The sequence below is a fragment of the Podarcis filfolensis genome, assembly GCF_964270895.1.
Source record: "Podarcis filfolensis genome assembly, chromosome: Z".
Classification (NCBI taxonomy): Eukaryota; Metazoa; Chordata; class Lepidosauria; order Squamata; family Lacertidae; genus Podarcis; species Podarcis filfolensis.
In genome coordinates, this window is record NC_139617.1 from 45,710,362 (window position 1) to 45,725,425 (window position 15,064).

Genomic DNA, 15,064 nt, shown 5'->3' on the forward strand with positions numbered 1-15,064 from the left:
TGACAGTGGAGGGGCAGCATAGTCATCATGGCTAGTAGTAGTAATTTGCTTTATTTACAAATGTACAGAACGCAGTGGGGGCAAAAGGGTAGCTTTTCAGCAGCAGCAGCAGATCCAAGAAGAACTTGTGAAGACATTCTGTAGCTCTGCCTCCACTCCACAAAAAATGTTTCAGCTAACACCAGCTAGAAAGTCTTGGCATCTCTGCTTCTCTGTATGTTCTCACTGGTGTTTCTCTCTTGCATGTGCATATATACACATACCTTCCATCAGCTTCAGGGGCGTCACTTCCTCCCATTCCAACAGCTCTAGAGCAGGGATGTGAGTACCAGGGCCGTCTTTAGCAGATGCTGCGCCGGGGTACAAATATCTGCTCAGCGCCCCCAAATTACCACGGATAGTGGGGGTGGGTGAATCTGTGCACTGCCAGCCATGGGGGGGGGTACAACTCTCCCCCATGCCGCTGCAGGAGAGCAATCCCCGCAGAGGCTTGGGAAGGAAGCTGCAAGCCCACCAGCCTTATGGTTGACGGGGCACAGCTGGCAGGTGTGCAGGGAAAGGGGAGGCCGCCGGCAAAGCTGTGCAGCTCCCCCACTCGCTGGGGTGCCCCTGAGAGGCCGGCGCCCTGGCACAATGCACCACTAAGCCCTATGGGAAAGACGGCTCTGGTGAGTACCCTTTCCAGTTCCAGGGTAGCAATCCCTTCTGGGCAACCTTCTGGGAACCACATGTCAGCAGTGGGCATGGACAGAGACAAAGTGGACAGAGCAATGAGTTTAAGTGGCCGAGGAGGAATTGTAGTCTAGGGAGAGCCCCAATGGTCAGCTAGAGGTCTGGAGGGACACATTATCCCCATGAGCCTGAGATTCACCACCCCTGATTTAAAATGTCTGCAGAAGCTGTATATGACCCATTCACAGGTTTTATTTAAAAAACAAAACAAAGGCAAAAGCCAAACTGGAATAGATACAAATTATATACATTTTATTTTAATTCATTTTAAATAACACTTTTCAGTATAAATTCCAACATATATTCTGATCATACATTTGATCCCTCCCATCGCGCACACCCCCACCCCCCAGCCATTTGTCAAATAAAGCTCAACATGTGCTCAGAAATCAGGGGCATAAATTATGGCTGGTGGATTGTCCTTGGGGACAGTGAGTTCAACTTATATTCAATTCAGTAGCCCAAACCTTGTTATATGATTTGGAGATATAAGCAGTTGAGTTTTCAGGTGTTTTGAATGCTTTTAAAGTTTAGGTTGCTGCAGTACAGAAATTTTATTTCAGGATATTTTTGTCTTAGGTTCTCTGTGTTAAATTATTGCTGTGGCTTATTATATCTCTTTTGTTTGGCATACATTTAAAGCATATGGCTTCCCAAAAAGAATCTTGGGAACCAAGAACTTCACTAAGCTACAATTCCCAGCACCCTCAACAAACTACAGTTCCCAGGATTCTTTGGGGGAAAGCCATATGCTCTGAATGCACTTTAAATGTATGGTATGGATGTGACCAATGAGTTGGAATAAAATTTCAGGGCAAAAAGGTCTTGGCCAACCATGCTTCTGAGATCATCATACCTGTTTCATAAATTTAGCAATTTTTTTGGCCTGATCCAATGCAGTGCCTATTTCACTACACAATTCATGCTGCCTCTCTACAGTTAAATTTCATGCAGTTATTTCTAGCTATGGTAGTTCATTAGATTCTAATTTTTAAAAAACCAAACAAACACTGGCCTGCTGTTTCTGTTTGGACACAAGTGCATCCAAGTGTGATTATGGAGCAGCATATGGAGAAGAGGCAAAACTTGTCACTGAGTAGATCATTGAGATTACATTTGCCTTCACCCAAACCAGCTATGGCATAGATTGACATGGCTCAAAGTCATTAGTTTAAGACTTTAGCCAGAGCAAGATGAAAGGATCGTAAGCTTTGGCCACCATGGGTAACTTACAGTTCCTTCAGTCTTCTCCATTCACAACAGGCAACAGTATCACTTCCTTGAATCTGAGTAGCATCGCATAGGGGTACATACATACTATACTACAATACCCCCACAAAAAATGGTTTAACTTCTAATGGATTCCCCTAAGGAACTCTGGCAGCCTGGGGAGAGTGCACTGAATTCTCCTTTAGAAATGCCAAAATGTATCCAGAGTACAGCAATAGGCCTTCTATGGATGGGGAACCAGAAGTAGTTTACTCCAGCACTCATGAGCCCCAGCCAACATGGCGAATAGTGAAGGACAATGGGAGTTGTAAACCAACTGCATCTGGAGGGTCGCAGGTTCCTCATCCCCGATATATACTCTCAAACTGTTGCTTCTAAAATCTTACACAATGCTGAAACACCACCCACTGTTCAGTGGTTCCATTATTACACGTCACAGGTTTGATAGGATAGGTTGGCATACTCTCGCCATGGTAGACATTTGTGTGTGGAACTCACTTAAGATGAGCTGGGTTTCACATCCATGAAATGTGTCCAAATGCTCAAAACATGCACTCATCTGCCATATGTTTTAAGAGCTGAAGCCAGGGATTCTTTGGAAGATTCCTCCCCAATGCTGGTTCGTTAAGGCAGGGATGTGGAAACCTGTGGCCCTCTGGATGTGGTTGGACTCCAACTCCCACCAGCCCTAGCCAGTATCACCAATGGACAGGTATGATGGGAGTTGTAGTCCAGCAACCGCTGGAGGGCACCAGGTTCCATGTCCCTAGTTTCCACCAGTTGGCAACTGGTGTTCAGATTCTTGGACCGAAGTCCTTCCTAGCGCTACCCAGCGATGCCAAAGATTGAATCTGGGACCTTTTGCCTGCTAGAAGTTGAAGGTCTCCTTATATGTAGGCTGCAGTAGAAGATATTTGACCTTCTGGGCTTTCAAAGGTTTTTTCTATGCAAGAAATGGGGGGAGCCTGAGATTCTCCAGATGTTGCTGGATTCCAACTCCCACCTGCCCCAGCCAGTATGACCAAAGTTAGGACTGTGAGTTCATAAAATTGTAGAGCAGGAAGGGGCAAGGGTCTAGTCCAGCCCCCTGCAGTACAGGAATCTTTTGCCCAACATAGGGCTCAAACCCATGACCCTGAGATGATGAGTCTTATGCTCTACTGACTGAGCTATCAATCATGAATTGTAATTCAGCAGCACCTGGAGTGCCACAGGTTCTACATCCCTGCCTAAAGAGGACAGAATCCATAGTAGCACCATATCCTTGTTAGGACTAGCTAAGAAACAAGAACAACCCCCTTATGATGCAGGCCAGCTAGTGCCCTCTAGATGTCTTTGGACTCCGGTTCCCACTGCCTGTGAGCATTGGCCATGCTGGCTGGGACTAATAGGAGTTGTACTATGAAACACCTGGAAGCACCAGGTTGGGGGAGGCTAATGAGAGTTTACAGTGCATATGAAGTGAAGTTTCCCACAGACATATGCAGAAAATAATTTTTTATTACACTATTTAATGTAAGAGTGCCACTAGTGTAAATTGGAAGGGTGGTACCTTATTATTTTTCCTCCAGAATCCTTTGCAGTGAAACCAGGACAGCTAAACCCATTTACACTTGCAATATGGTCAGTTCCTTGTTGGGATCCACGCTAGCTCTGGGAGACTGGGAAGGGTTGAAAGGAGCAGATAAGACTTTGCAAAGCCATCAAGGAAAGGAAAGGAAAGGCAGCTTTAAAAACAAAACAAATATGGAAGGTTGATATAGGGTGGAACATTTGAGAGATAACAGTTGGTTTCAAGTAGAGAAGGTGATAAAAATTGACACGCACTTTTTCCAGTGGAACACTTAAATACATAGTGTTCTCTCCTGCAGACTCCCACACTTGTTCTTTTGAGGACTGATTCAGCTTTGCTTCCTGCACGCACCCACCCACCAACCCCACTCGCAGGAAGCAAGCATGCACATTCTGTCAGTGGCCGCCTCAATATTGTTATTGCAGGAAGGATTGAAGTGCCTGCTGGGAAATTTAGATTTGTGGAATTAAAGTGGATTCATGCACTCTGTCCTCAACTGCACAGGCTGCCTTAGAATGGACTGTCCACGTGGCACATACAATTCTCCCCAGTCCTCAGTATCCGCCACCTGACAGGGGCACGCTTTGGTAATCTTTTGTAATATGGCACCGTGTGACACCAAAATTTGGCACCCCCAAATGGATCTTCTTAATCATAAATCTTCTCAATTTTACACCCTCTCGGCTTGGCAACCTGTGCAGGGGAACTGCCCGCACCACCTTAAATCCAGCACTGTACCTGAGGTGGCTGGCTCCCTCTGCCTAATAGCAGAGCTGACCCAGCTGACCCAAGACATTGTGCTGCCTGAGGCAAATGGTAAGAAAGCACCTGCCTCCCTGTTCCACCTAGAGAAGCCAACTGTACTGGAGCTGAATCTGATTTTATATTTATTTATTAATATTATTATTATGAATTAAATTTGTATATCGCCCTATACCCACAGGTCTCAACACTGATTTCAACACCGATGACAGGGCAGTATCTGCCATCGCACCCGAGAGCAGCAGCCTGGCTTCTGCCCTTTAGCACTTCACTGCTGCTTCCCACCTTGCACGTGCTGGCTCACTGTGCCTACTAGAACACCCAGCCTTGATTATCCATGTTTCCACTTGGTGCTGAGAATTTCAATGTGGCAAAAAGTTGACATCAATTTAGAAGGATCATTGGATAGAGGAGAGAGCTATATGTCATGTTATGTACTGAGTTGAATAGGATCCAAAAGGCAGCAGTCTGATTGGTCCTAGAACAATAGGATTCAGAATGCAGCAGTTTGAGGTGGCAGTGTTGCGGTGCTGTGTGTGGCAGTCAGCTCAGCGGGATCCCATCCACATTGGCAGTGAAATGTACTCAGAGTTGAGAGTGGATTTCATGCTCTTTATTCAGCTCATAGTGGTGAGGAGGAATGGAAGTTCCCCCAGAATGTCTGCTTTATATACATTATTTACACAATGGGCCCCACATGATTGGCTAATTCCGGGAATCACCTGTAGGCCAATCAGGTTGCAGATTCACTTCCACCTGGAGCTGGATTGGGTGGCTCCTGTGGACCAATCAGACTGCTGCATTCTGAACCCTATTGTTCTAGGACCAATCAGACTGTTGCATTCTGAATCCGATTGTTCTAGGACCAATCAGACTGCTGCATTCTGAATCCTATTATTCTAGGACCAATCAGACTGCTGCATTTTGGATCCTATTCAACTCAGTACATAACATGTCATTTCCCCACCACTGGAGAGTGGGAAGCACTCTGAGAGCCTGATCCTGCTCTTGTACAAAACCAGGAGCCCCAGACAGGTTGTCATTGACAGCCCGATGAGATTCCAGAGAGTGTCTGCAATGCAGAATCTGTAAAGCCCACACAGAACCGAAACTGACTTTCCACACTTCAACAGATGTAACCCATTTTTGAATGTATGTCCCCCTATCCTCCATCAATACAAGTGGGTGTGTCACAGTTGTGTGGGCAAAAGAAGGACAATGTACCTTAGTATGCCTTTTGGGGAACATATTTCAAAAGTTCAATCCTTCCCCCACGCACACACATTTGCACTAAAACAGTTTTTGCTAATGTCAGCAAAAATATGAACAATATAAACATACTTGTAAAAATGGTGCTGACTGGAAAGCTATACCAAAGCAAAGAGGTGTAATTTTAAACAGTTTGATTGCTTCTTGTGCTGTGGATGCAGAGGTAGAGAACTCTGAATGAAAGAAGGTTCTAGGGACTGGCAGAAGATTGAGGAGAGGGGAGATATGCGGGCAGAAGAGACAGAGAGGGAGCACAATCAAATGGGGGGGGCATTAATTGGGGGGGTTCTGTGCCACCTGTGAGACAACAGCTAGCAAAGGAGGAAGAAGAAGGTTGGGAACAGGAGACCAGGCAGCCAGAGCAAGAGGGGAAGTAACAGGAGGACCTGGGGCCTGGTGAGCCTTCAGATTTTCTGGAGGGGGTCATATCACATCAGCCAAGGGAGTGGATGGGGAAACAAATACTATTTCCCCCTTTTGTACCCTGGGCTGCTCTCTACACATACCTACTCCTCTTTGTCCAGACAAGCCAAAAGGCTTTATCATTCTTCAAAAGACACATTCCAGCCAACCAAAAACACTCAAGCAGGGTATGAGGTAAGGCCGTGGCCTGGGGACAGAGGCAGCCTGTTCTGTTATACCGCCTGAGGCAAAATGGGAAGGAACCGGCCCCTTCCCCCACCAAAGCCTTGATTACTGGGGTTGTGCAGATCCCCCACAGGATTCTACCACCCAAGGCAGCTGCCTCAGTCTGACTCATGGGCAGGGCGGCCCTGCCTGAGGAGAGCCTTGAAGGTCAGACAAAGAGGCCTGGAGGGTCACATTTGGCGCCCAAGCCAGAGGTCCCTCCTCACCCCTGCTGTAGACGTTCAAACAAAAAAGCAAAAAAGAGAGGGAGGAACGATCAATTTAAGATCAGAAAGTTAGTCATATTATCAGAAGAGGAAAAAGTTAGCAACAAACCTTTGCCGGAGGCCCAGCTCCAACAATATTGCCATTGAAATTTACAGCACTTTAATACAATACTTGCTTATTTGTTGTTGCTTTGAGTTCTGTGTTTGTTTGTTTCTGTTTTTACAATGCTGTGAGTGGCTGTACAGATAAAATCTACGTGATAAAATATGTCATTTTTGTACAAATAGTTTACAAATACATTGCAGAGGAAGCTTTGTTACATTCTGTATACAGGCCGTTTCCACACCAGATTGGAGACTCGGGGAACAATGCCCTTGCAGCGTCCTCACTAGCATCCCTTGGGAGAATCAGAGTTCAACAAAGCTAAGAAAATAAACAGATTCTTGCATTTTAAATAGCATCATCATCACGTTCAAAGGAAGGTTGCAGAAAAAGTACAACACTCTCACCCATTTCTTTTCCGTACTCCTAAGGTCAAAGCATAAATGCCAACTTTCAGAGCTCTTGGTTTCTATCAGCACATCTTTTCACCAGTGACTTTTCTTTTTTTAAAAGAAGAAGAAGAAGAAGAAGAAGAAGCAAAACTCTTTTAAGAGCACAAAACAAAGTTCTGGGAATCCACCCCCAGCCCTCCAAACCATAAAAGCCATTTCCCATAATTTATACGACAATGGCTACATTTCAAAACAAGAGTTTTCAAATCAGGCGTCCAGTGTTTCAACATAGCTTTTGATTGGCGATGAGATGATGTCTTGGTATATGCCTTCATCATTTCATACAAAAATATATTTCAAAGCAACTCCATTTTTTAAAATACAAGTTTATATCCATAGTGGCAAGGATGGATTTTGATGGGAAACAATGAATTGAATACAATCTGTAAATTTACCTGAAACTCCTTTATTATCTCCAGTGTCCAACACTGTGTGTGTGTGTGTGTGTGTGTGTGTGTGTGTGTGCGGACCCCAAAGCCTGGCCACGGCCAATGCTGGGAAAGTTATCTAGTCCTCTTGCCCGGAACGCTGGTGTCATTGACTGGTGTCCCTCTCAACAGGCACTGCACTGGTTTGCTCCACTTACAAGATTTCGAAGTAAACTCTCAACCCTGGTTTCGTTAAGCCTTGTAGTTATGCATGGGAGTAGCCAACGCCAGCTGGCCATTGGGTGCCACCTCGTTACCATCGTCCTCCAACAGGCCTGAGACATCAGCATTGGGGATGCTATCATGGTAGCTGCTGAAACTGATGTTGTCCTCCTTGAGCTCAATGGTCCAAAAGGGGGCATTCAGCTTCCTGTTCTGATATTCGCGGTACGTGTAGACAGCACCCACAAATCCCATCAGCAGAACCACGAGGATAATAATGACAGTAAGGATGATGATATTGAACTGGGTCCATGATACATCAGCTAAAGTAGAAGTACTATTGTCAGAGGAACTGATGGGGGAAACTGTCTGTACCATCGGAGGCTGGGGTAACGTGCTGTTGGTGGCTGAGTATGATGTTGATACACTGATGTTTATAGTTGGAGGAGTCAACCCTCTGCCTTCGGGACCAGGAACATATTCTAGAGATTTTTTTAAAAAAGGCAAATATGGCAAAGTGAGTGTATTCTTATTATTATTATTAAGCATCAAACACATCCATTAACCCACATCACAGGAAGTCAACAGCATTTCCCGGGCCATTTCCCAGTAATTAATAAATACTTAGCAATTCAGAAAGGACAAAACAAATACAGGATGGTTTCCCATCTTTTAATTTAATAAAACTTATCAAACCTTATCAAAACTTATTTCACTATCACAAATTCTAGTAAAATATATCCCTCCCACACCTGCCACCCAATTTATAACCTTTCAATTTAGAGCTACTTTGGGAAGAATATTGGTTTTGAAAAGCAGCATACAAGTTGACATTAAATAATAATCCTTTTTAAAAGTGTGTGTTTCTGAGATTTGTCATAATTTTTTGGTACATCACTTTCATGTTTTGCTAATGAGATAGATTCTGAAATTAAATAAACCTCAAGAGATCAAGTGACAATGGAAACCTACAAACTTCAAAATAGCCTTCTAATCTACATAAGGCATGGATTTCCAAGGGTACCCACACCAGCTTTAAATTTTAGCTCTTAAATTCAGTTCACATTTTTGATGTGTTTGCTTGTTTGTTTGTAAGAATATCATCACTGTATTTTTCTGGGGGGGAAGGTAGTTTATTGTGGGCCCAGTCACAGTGCTGCCACCCTACACTCCAACCCCGGGCAGTGGCTAAATGTAAGAACGTAGAATCATAGAGTTGGAAGGTACCCCAAAGGTCATCTAGTCCAACCCCTGCAAAGAAGGAACCTCAGCTAAAGCATCCATGGCAGATGGCCATCCAACCTCTTCTTAGAAACCTCCAAGGAAGGAGAGCCCACCACTTTCTGAAGGAAACCATTCCACTGTTGGACTGCTCCTACCATCAAAAAGTTCTTCCTGATGTTTAGTCTCCTTCCTGCCATTCTGAGCTGCAGAAAACAAGCTTGCTCTATCTACCATGTGATAGGCCTTCAAGTATTTAAAGATGGTATCATATCTCCTCTTTACCAGGCTAAACATACCTAATTCCATCAACTGTTCCTCATAAGGCTTGGTTTCCAGACCCTTGATCATCTTGGTTGCCCTCCTCTGCACATGTTCCAGTTTGTCAATATCTTTCTTAAATTGTGGTGCCCAGAACGGGACACAGTATTCTAGGTGTGGTCTGATCAAGGCAGAATAGAGTGGGACTATTACTTCCCTTCTGGACACTATACTTCTGTTGATGCAGCCTAGAATAGCATTAGCTCTTTTTTGCTGGGGCATCACACTGTTGACGTACGTTAAGCTTGTGTTCCACAAAGACCCCTAGATCCTTTCACATGTACTGCTAGTAAGCCAGATGTCCCCCATCCTATATTGGTGCATCTGGTTCTTCCTGCCTAAGTGCAGAACCTTACATTTGTCCCTATTGAAATACATTTTGTTAGCTTGCGCCCAGTTCTCCAACCTGTTACGGTCATTTTGAATTCTGATTCTGTCTTCTGTGGCATTAGCTACTCTTCCCAGTTTTGTGTTATCTGCAAATTTGAGGAGCATCCCCTCAATTTCTTCATCCAAATCATTTATAAAGACGTTAAACAACAATGGGCCCAGGACAGAACCCTGCGGAACCTCTGTCACTCTTTTCCAGGATGACGAACTATTAATGAGTACTCTGGGTTCAGTCAACCAGCTACAAATACACCTAACAGTTACCTCGTCCAACCCACATTTTACCAGCTCCCTCATGAGAATATCATGGGGAACTTTGTCTAAAGCCTTACTGAAGTCAAAATATACTATGTCCGCAGCATTCCTCTGATCCATCAAGCTTGTAATTCCAGCAAAAAAAGAAAAGAAAAAGATAGGTTCGTCTGACATGACTTATTTTTGAGAAACCCATGCTGGGTCTTCATAATCACAGCATCCTTTTCTAAGTGCTCACAGACCGACTGTTGAATTATCTGTTCCAGGACCTTCCCTGGTATTGAAGCCAAGCTCATTGGTTGGTAGTTACCTGAGTCTTCCTTTTCCCCCTTTCTGAAGATGGGGACAACATTTGCCTGCCTCCAGTCTGTAGGGACCTCACCTGTTCTCCAAGATTCCTCAAAGATCATAGACCAGGCATAAGCAAACTCAGCACTCCAGATGTTTTGGGCCTACAACTCCCATCATCCCTGACCACTTGTTAGCTAGGAATGGTGGGAGTTGTATTGGGTATATATCCATTCCAGCACTCCCAGGCTACCTATCTATCTATCTATCTATCTATCTAGTATTTTTAAAAGGTAAGGGAACTCAGTTCTCCTGAGATCCTGCTCAACCCCCCCCCGAAAATCACCATGAATATTTGTCAGCATTTTAATGTGAATCTCTCCTAAGAAACTCATATTTTATATATTTTTGAATGCTACATGCATTTTTTTCAAGCCATCTTCCCTAACATAATGCATTTCTGTATATTACTTTCACTCCTACATATGTAGGTGCATTCCACCCTAAAATGTGCATCTTTACACATACTGTTTGGAGAACTGAAATACAACATTCAGATAAGTGCGAATTTTGAAAGATAGTTGCTTTTGTTCATGTATTGGTTCAAGAAGTGCAAATTAAGGAGTTTCTAATTGCTGCACACACAAAACTGACTTCTTCCTCCACTGCTAGTTGCAGCCAAAAGCCCTGAGAATAGGAGAGGGTCTTTAAGCTAACGTCAAGTGGAAAAAACAAGTTTTACCTTTCCTGGTGCAATTCGCGCCTTCCGAACGTTTGGCGTAACCCTCCTGGCACTTTTCACAGTGAAATCCTGCCGTGTGGTAAAGGCAGCCAAGGCATTCCCCTGTGTCCAGCCTGCAGACTCTGGGTGACCGCGCTGGGTCAACATTCCCATTGCACTGGCATTTGATACAGAGGCTGTCAGAGCTGTAGTAGCCAATGTCACACTGGTTGCAGTGAGCACCGCTGTAGCCAGGGCGGCACTGGTCACAGGTGGGCGTGCGGTGACCGGGCTCTGCAGGGGAAAGAACACGAGTTATTTCCACTGGTGGAACTTGCCACATGGCCACCCTAAGAACACAAGCCTAGTCCTGTTTTGTCTTCTTATGCATTCCCCCCACCAATTCAGTTGTTGTTGTTGTTGAGGATCATTTTTACCTTGGTTTTGAAGAGGAGTCCACTTTTATTTCAGTGGGCCTCCTAACATAGCTGTATCTGCAAGAACTCAGCCATTTAGTGTGGCAATGTCAACACTTTGGAACTAATCCAATATCCAATATCCTGTTTTCAGTGACCAAACATACACGAGAAGCCAACAACCAGAACTTGAGTGCAACTCTTGTGATTCCCAGCAAGTGGTAGTGTGAAAGCTTTGGAACTGAGGGACTCTGAAGCTTGGCTCCAGATCTTTACTCCCCGAGCAGCTGAGCCAGTTACTGTACTCAGAGGAGGGAGCCACAGGTACCCATCAAGGCAGCTGTTCAGGAAACAGTGCAACCAAAAGTGGGAACTACAGACATAGTAAGCCAGCCTCAGCCTTTCTTACTCAGATGTCTGCCACAGCACCTCATCATACAAACCTCCAAAGCTTGCTTCTCTTCTTCAGCATGAGGAATTGATCCCTTTGGTAAGCACCAAGTTGCAACCACACTGTAGCTGTCACCTGCTTCCATTTCCTGTTTTCTCACCCTGCTCTTGATGGATTGTTTAAGCCAGCTTTCAATCCACAGCTGATCTTCTTCGCATTATGCAGAAGTTAGAAGAAGTCAAATGGCCAGGGACTGGACTAGGACCAGGGACTTCAAATCCCCACTTGGCCCTGTGTGCTCACCTTGGACCAGTTACTGTCCCTCGGCTTAACATACCTCACAGGGCTGTTGTGAGGACAAAATGGGGGCAGGATGGAAAGAGAAGCATGCATGTCACCTTGAGATCCTTGGTGGAAAGGTGTTTTGTAAATGTGGGAAAGTTACGCCAACCTCTAGAATGCCCCATGTGACCATTGCGCTTCTGCAAGCCCATAACTGTTTTAACTGCACAGGTCACATCTACGCCTAGCAAGGTGAGATGCATTTACCTACAGCCTAGCTTTCTATGGCATGTTAGTGAACCCTAGCAGAATTCTCCTGGTTTCACCATTGCCTCTGAACAATAGCTAGTTCTGAAGGGGGCTGGAAGAACCGCCTTTCGAAAGTGCCTTGACAAAATGCATGCAGGGCTGACACTTTCTCCCTGGGTAGTTCCACAGAGCCTCCAGCCTCAAGAGCACTCCACCTGTGAATTACCAATTCCATACTGCCAATGGCTATTAGCCACAATGGCTATGTTCTGCCTCCACTGCTGGCAGTAGAATGCAGTGACGTAGCAGGGGGACACAAGGGCAGTTTCCCCGGGTGCAAAGTTGTTTCGGGGTCCAAAATTTCAACACCTGATGCTGCCTTAATAGAACTGTGCGCTTCCCCATGCGAACTAGGAAGTGACCTCTCCAGAAAATGGAATGACTCTTCCTTCCTTACCTCTGCGGCTGCAGTCTCCTAGGTGAGTCAGGAGCTGCTAGGCAGTTGAATGTGCATGCATACTCCATCTGTTTCCCTCCCTCCCAGCCCCCTTCTGTGTGGCCCCAGGCGCCTGCCACCCATGCTACACCACTGGTAGCATGTATCTGAATACCTGTTGCTGGGAAACACAAGCTGTCGTACTTTCAAGGTTCCCACAGACATCTGGTTCACCACTGTGGAGACAGGATTTTGGACTAGTTGGTCCACTGGCCTGATCCAGCAGGGCTCATCTGGTGTTCTTATGTTGATGTACCACAGTGAAATTCCACAATTTTAGAAAACCATCTTACTTATATGACAGCTGCCAGAGGACACTACAGGGGAGCAAGGACAAAGAAGACACTCATGGTGTCGTGAACCACTTCGGTAAAACTGCCCCTTGCATTTCTCGCAGGAAGCGCCTTCTGTGTTCCCTTGACAGTCCAAGCAAGTGCCTAGAAAACAAGATAAATGCAGAAATAAAGACAAAGACAACAGCTGTCCGAAGCAGTGGGCAGGAACTCAAAATGACACAGTACCTTGCTGGGAACCACAAAAATACAAGTAGGACCTGCAACAAAATGTTGCAGCAAGGCACACTCCTGTTCTGGATACCCTATTCCATTCCACACCCCTGAAAAGACAGAATTCTCAGCTTTCATTGGGCTGGGATTTTGGGGAGGGATGTTCTCCCATGTAGGTTCCCCCCACCCAGGATTTTGTGCTGCTCCAAGCCATAGGTTTCCCCTAAGCCTACTGCTACTTCCCCCTCTTGTACACAGATGGTGACATTTTGGGTACATAAGGAACAGTGGACCCAATCATGAGGATTTAGCCAGTTGCTCACCAGCACTGTTGCCAAGACCATGTGAGGCTTTTGGTGGAGTTGTGTTGGGGCTTTTAGTGGGGGAAGATTCAAGGTCCAGCAGATAGAAGAGTACAAAAGGTATCTTGAAGAAAGGCAGGTAGCCAGTTCTATGACCCCGCCACCCAGGCCTAGCTTTGGGCTGTGTGGACTACAGAATGTGGATTGCGTCTAGAGCAGGGTTCCTCAACCTCGGCCCTCCAGATGTTTTTGGCCTACAACTCCCATGATCCCTAGCTAGCAGGACCAGTGGTCAGGGATGATGGGAATTGTAGTCTCAAAACATCTGGAGGGCCGAGGAAGCCTGGTCTAGAGCAAGGTGACCAGGATGGCAAGGGGTCTGGAAACCACGGGTTGTAGCCAATATTAGTCCTACTGAGCATAAATACATTGCAATTCATGGACACCGCTCATGTAGGTTCATTAATTTCAGTAGCTCTACTTCAAGTATAACTGGCTTGGATGCAACCCCAGGTTTAATGAGGAACAGTTGAGAGCTGGGTATGCTTAGCCCAGTGAAAAGGAAAATAAGCAGAGAGACTTGAGAGTGGCCTTCAACTATCTTGATGGCTGAAAGCAATGGAGGCTGGTCCATTAGGACCAATAGGGAGCTGTCCCACTAACAGCTCAGGGGGTATCCCTGTCTAGGACCTTCATCTCCTCCTTAGTCTCAGTGTTGTCTCCTGTAGAACTCACCAGGAAAGAGGACAAATGTAGAGCTGTCTCCATTGGCTCTGGCTCTATTTACTGTTGGCAGTACCCAGAGAATTTAAATCACTATTGGAGCAGATGCTGGAGATACCTTGTATTGAATTAGAGTCACAGCTCAGTGGTGGAACTCATGGCTTGCATGCAAAAGGTACCAGGTTCAACCTCCTGCATCTCCAGGTCAGGGAATGAAATGCACGTTCCCTTCTGAGCAGCCTTCGGGGTGGAGAGCAGGCCAGTAGTAAGTGGAGAGACGCATGTAAATATTGCCTTTCTACCGTAGGGTAGCTTCCACATGCACACTCACAGCCCTCTCCACCCTGATAAGCAAGAGGCATAGTCAGAATTCAAGGGCACATCAGAGGCAGACCAGAGCCCTCAAGGAGGCAAAGCAGGGCCAGTGAACAGTGTGACCTGGTGGGAGGGGGTGTGGACTGGGGGAGTCCAGAGAGGCCTGGAAGACCACATATGGCCCCTGGTCCTGGGGTTCCCCATCCCAGATCGATACTATCTGCACATGGCTCTCCAGGGTCTCAAGACAGTTTTATTTCCTGGCCTTGCTTGGAAATGCCAGGGATTGAACCACAGACCTTCTGCAGGCAAAGCAGATGTTCTGCCACTGAGCTATGGCCGTTCTCCACTGAAAACTGTGCTTTACTATGTCCCATCTACTATTGTATTTCAGACCATAATACCCTTATGGGGTTTCTGTTGTGTAAGGATGTTCCTCCCACTGGGAAACAGCTTTATGACAAGGGGCACCCAAGTTCTGCTTTCCTCCCCAAAAATCCTTGTCAACACAGGGAAGCTTTGCATCGGTGTGGGGTTTCAGACTAGCATGCAGGAAGGCAGACATGTCCGCTTTGAGCCTTTGACTGTCGCTTATTTCTAATAACGAAAAGTGCCTCCATGGT

General features: G+C 45.7%; 1 protein-coding gene across 1 annotated transcript in view; it reads right to left on the reverse strand.

Moving 5' to 3' along the window:
• Positions 1 to 963: 963 nt before the first annotated feature.
• The window catches only part of MEGF9 (multiple EGF like domains 9), a 93,083-nt gene continuing 78,982 nt past the window's right edge, over positions 964 to 15,064 (reverse strand). Inside the window, exons 4-6 of the mRNA XM_083597308.1 lie at positions 12,889 to 13,032; positions 10,783 to 11,055; positions 964 to 8,047 (exon numbers count right to left, since the gene is read on the reverse strand). Coding sequence (XP_083453434.1) covers positions 7,596 to 8,047; positions 10,783 to 11,055; positions 12,889 to 13,032 — 869 coding nt within the window. The 3' untranslated portion in view covers positions 964 to 7,595. The remainder of the gene's footprint in view (positions 8,048 to 10,782; positions 11,056 to 12,888; positions 13,033 to 15,064) is intronic.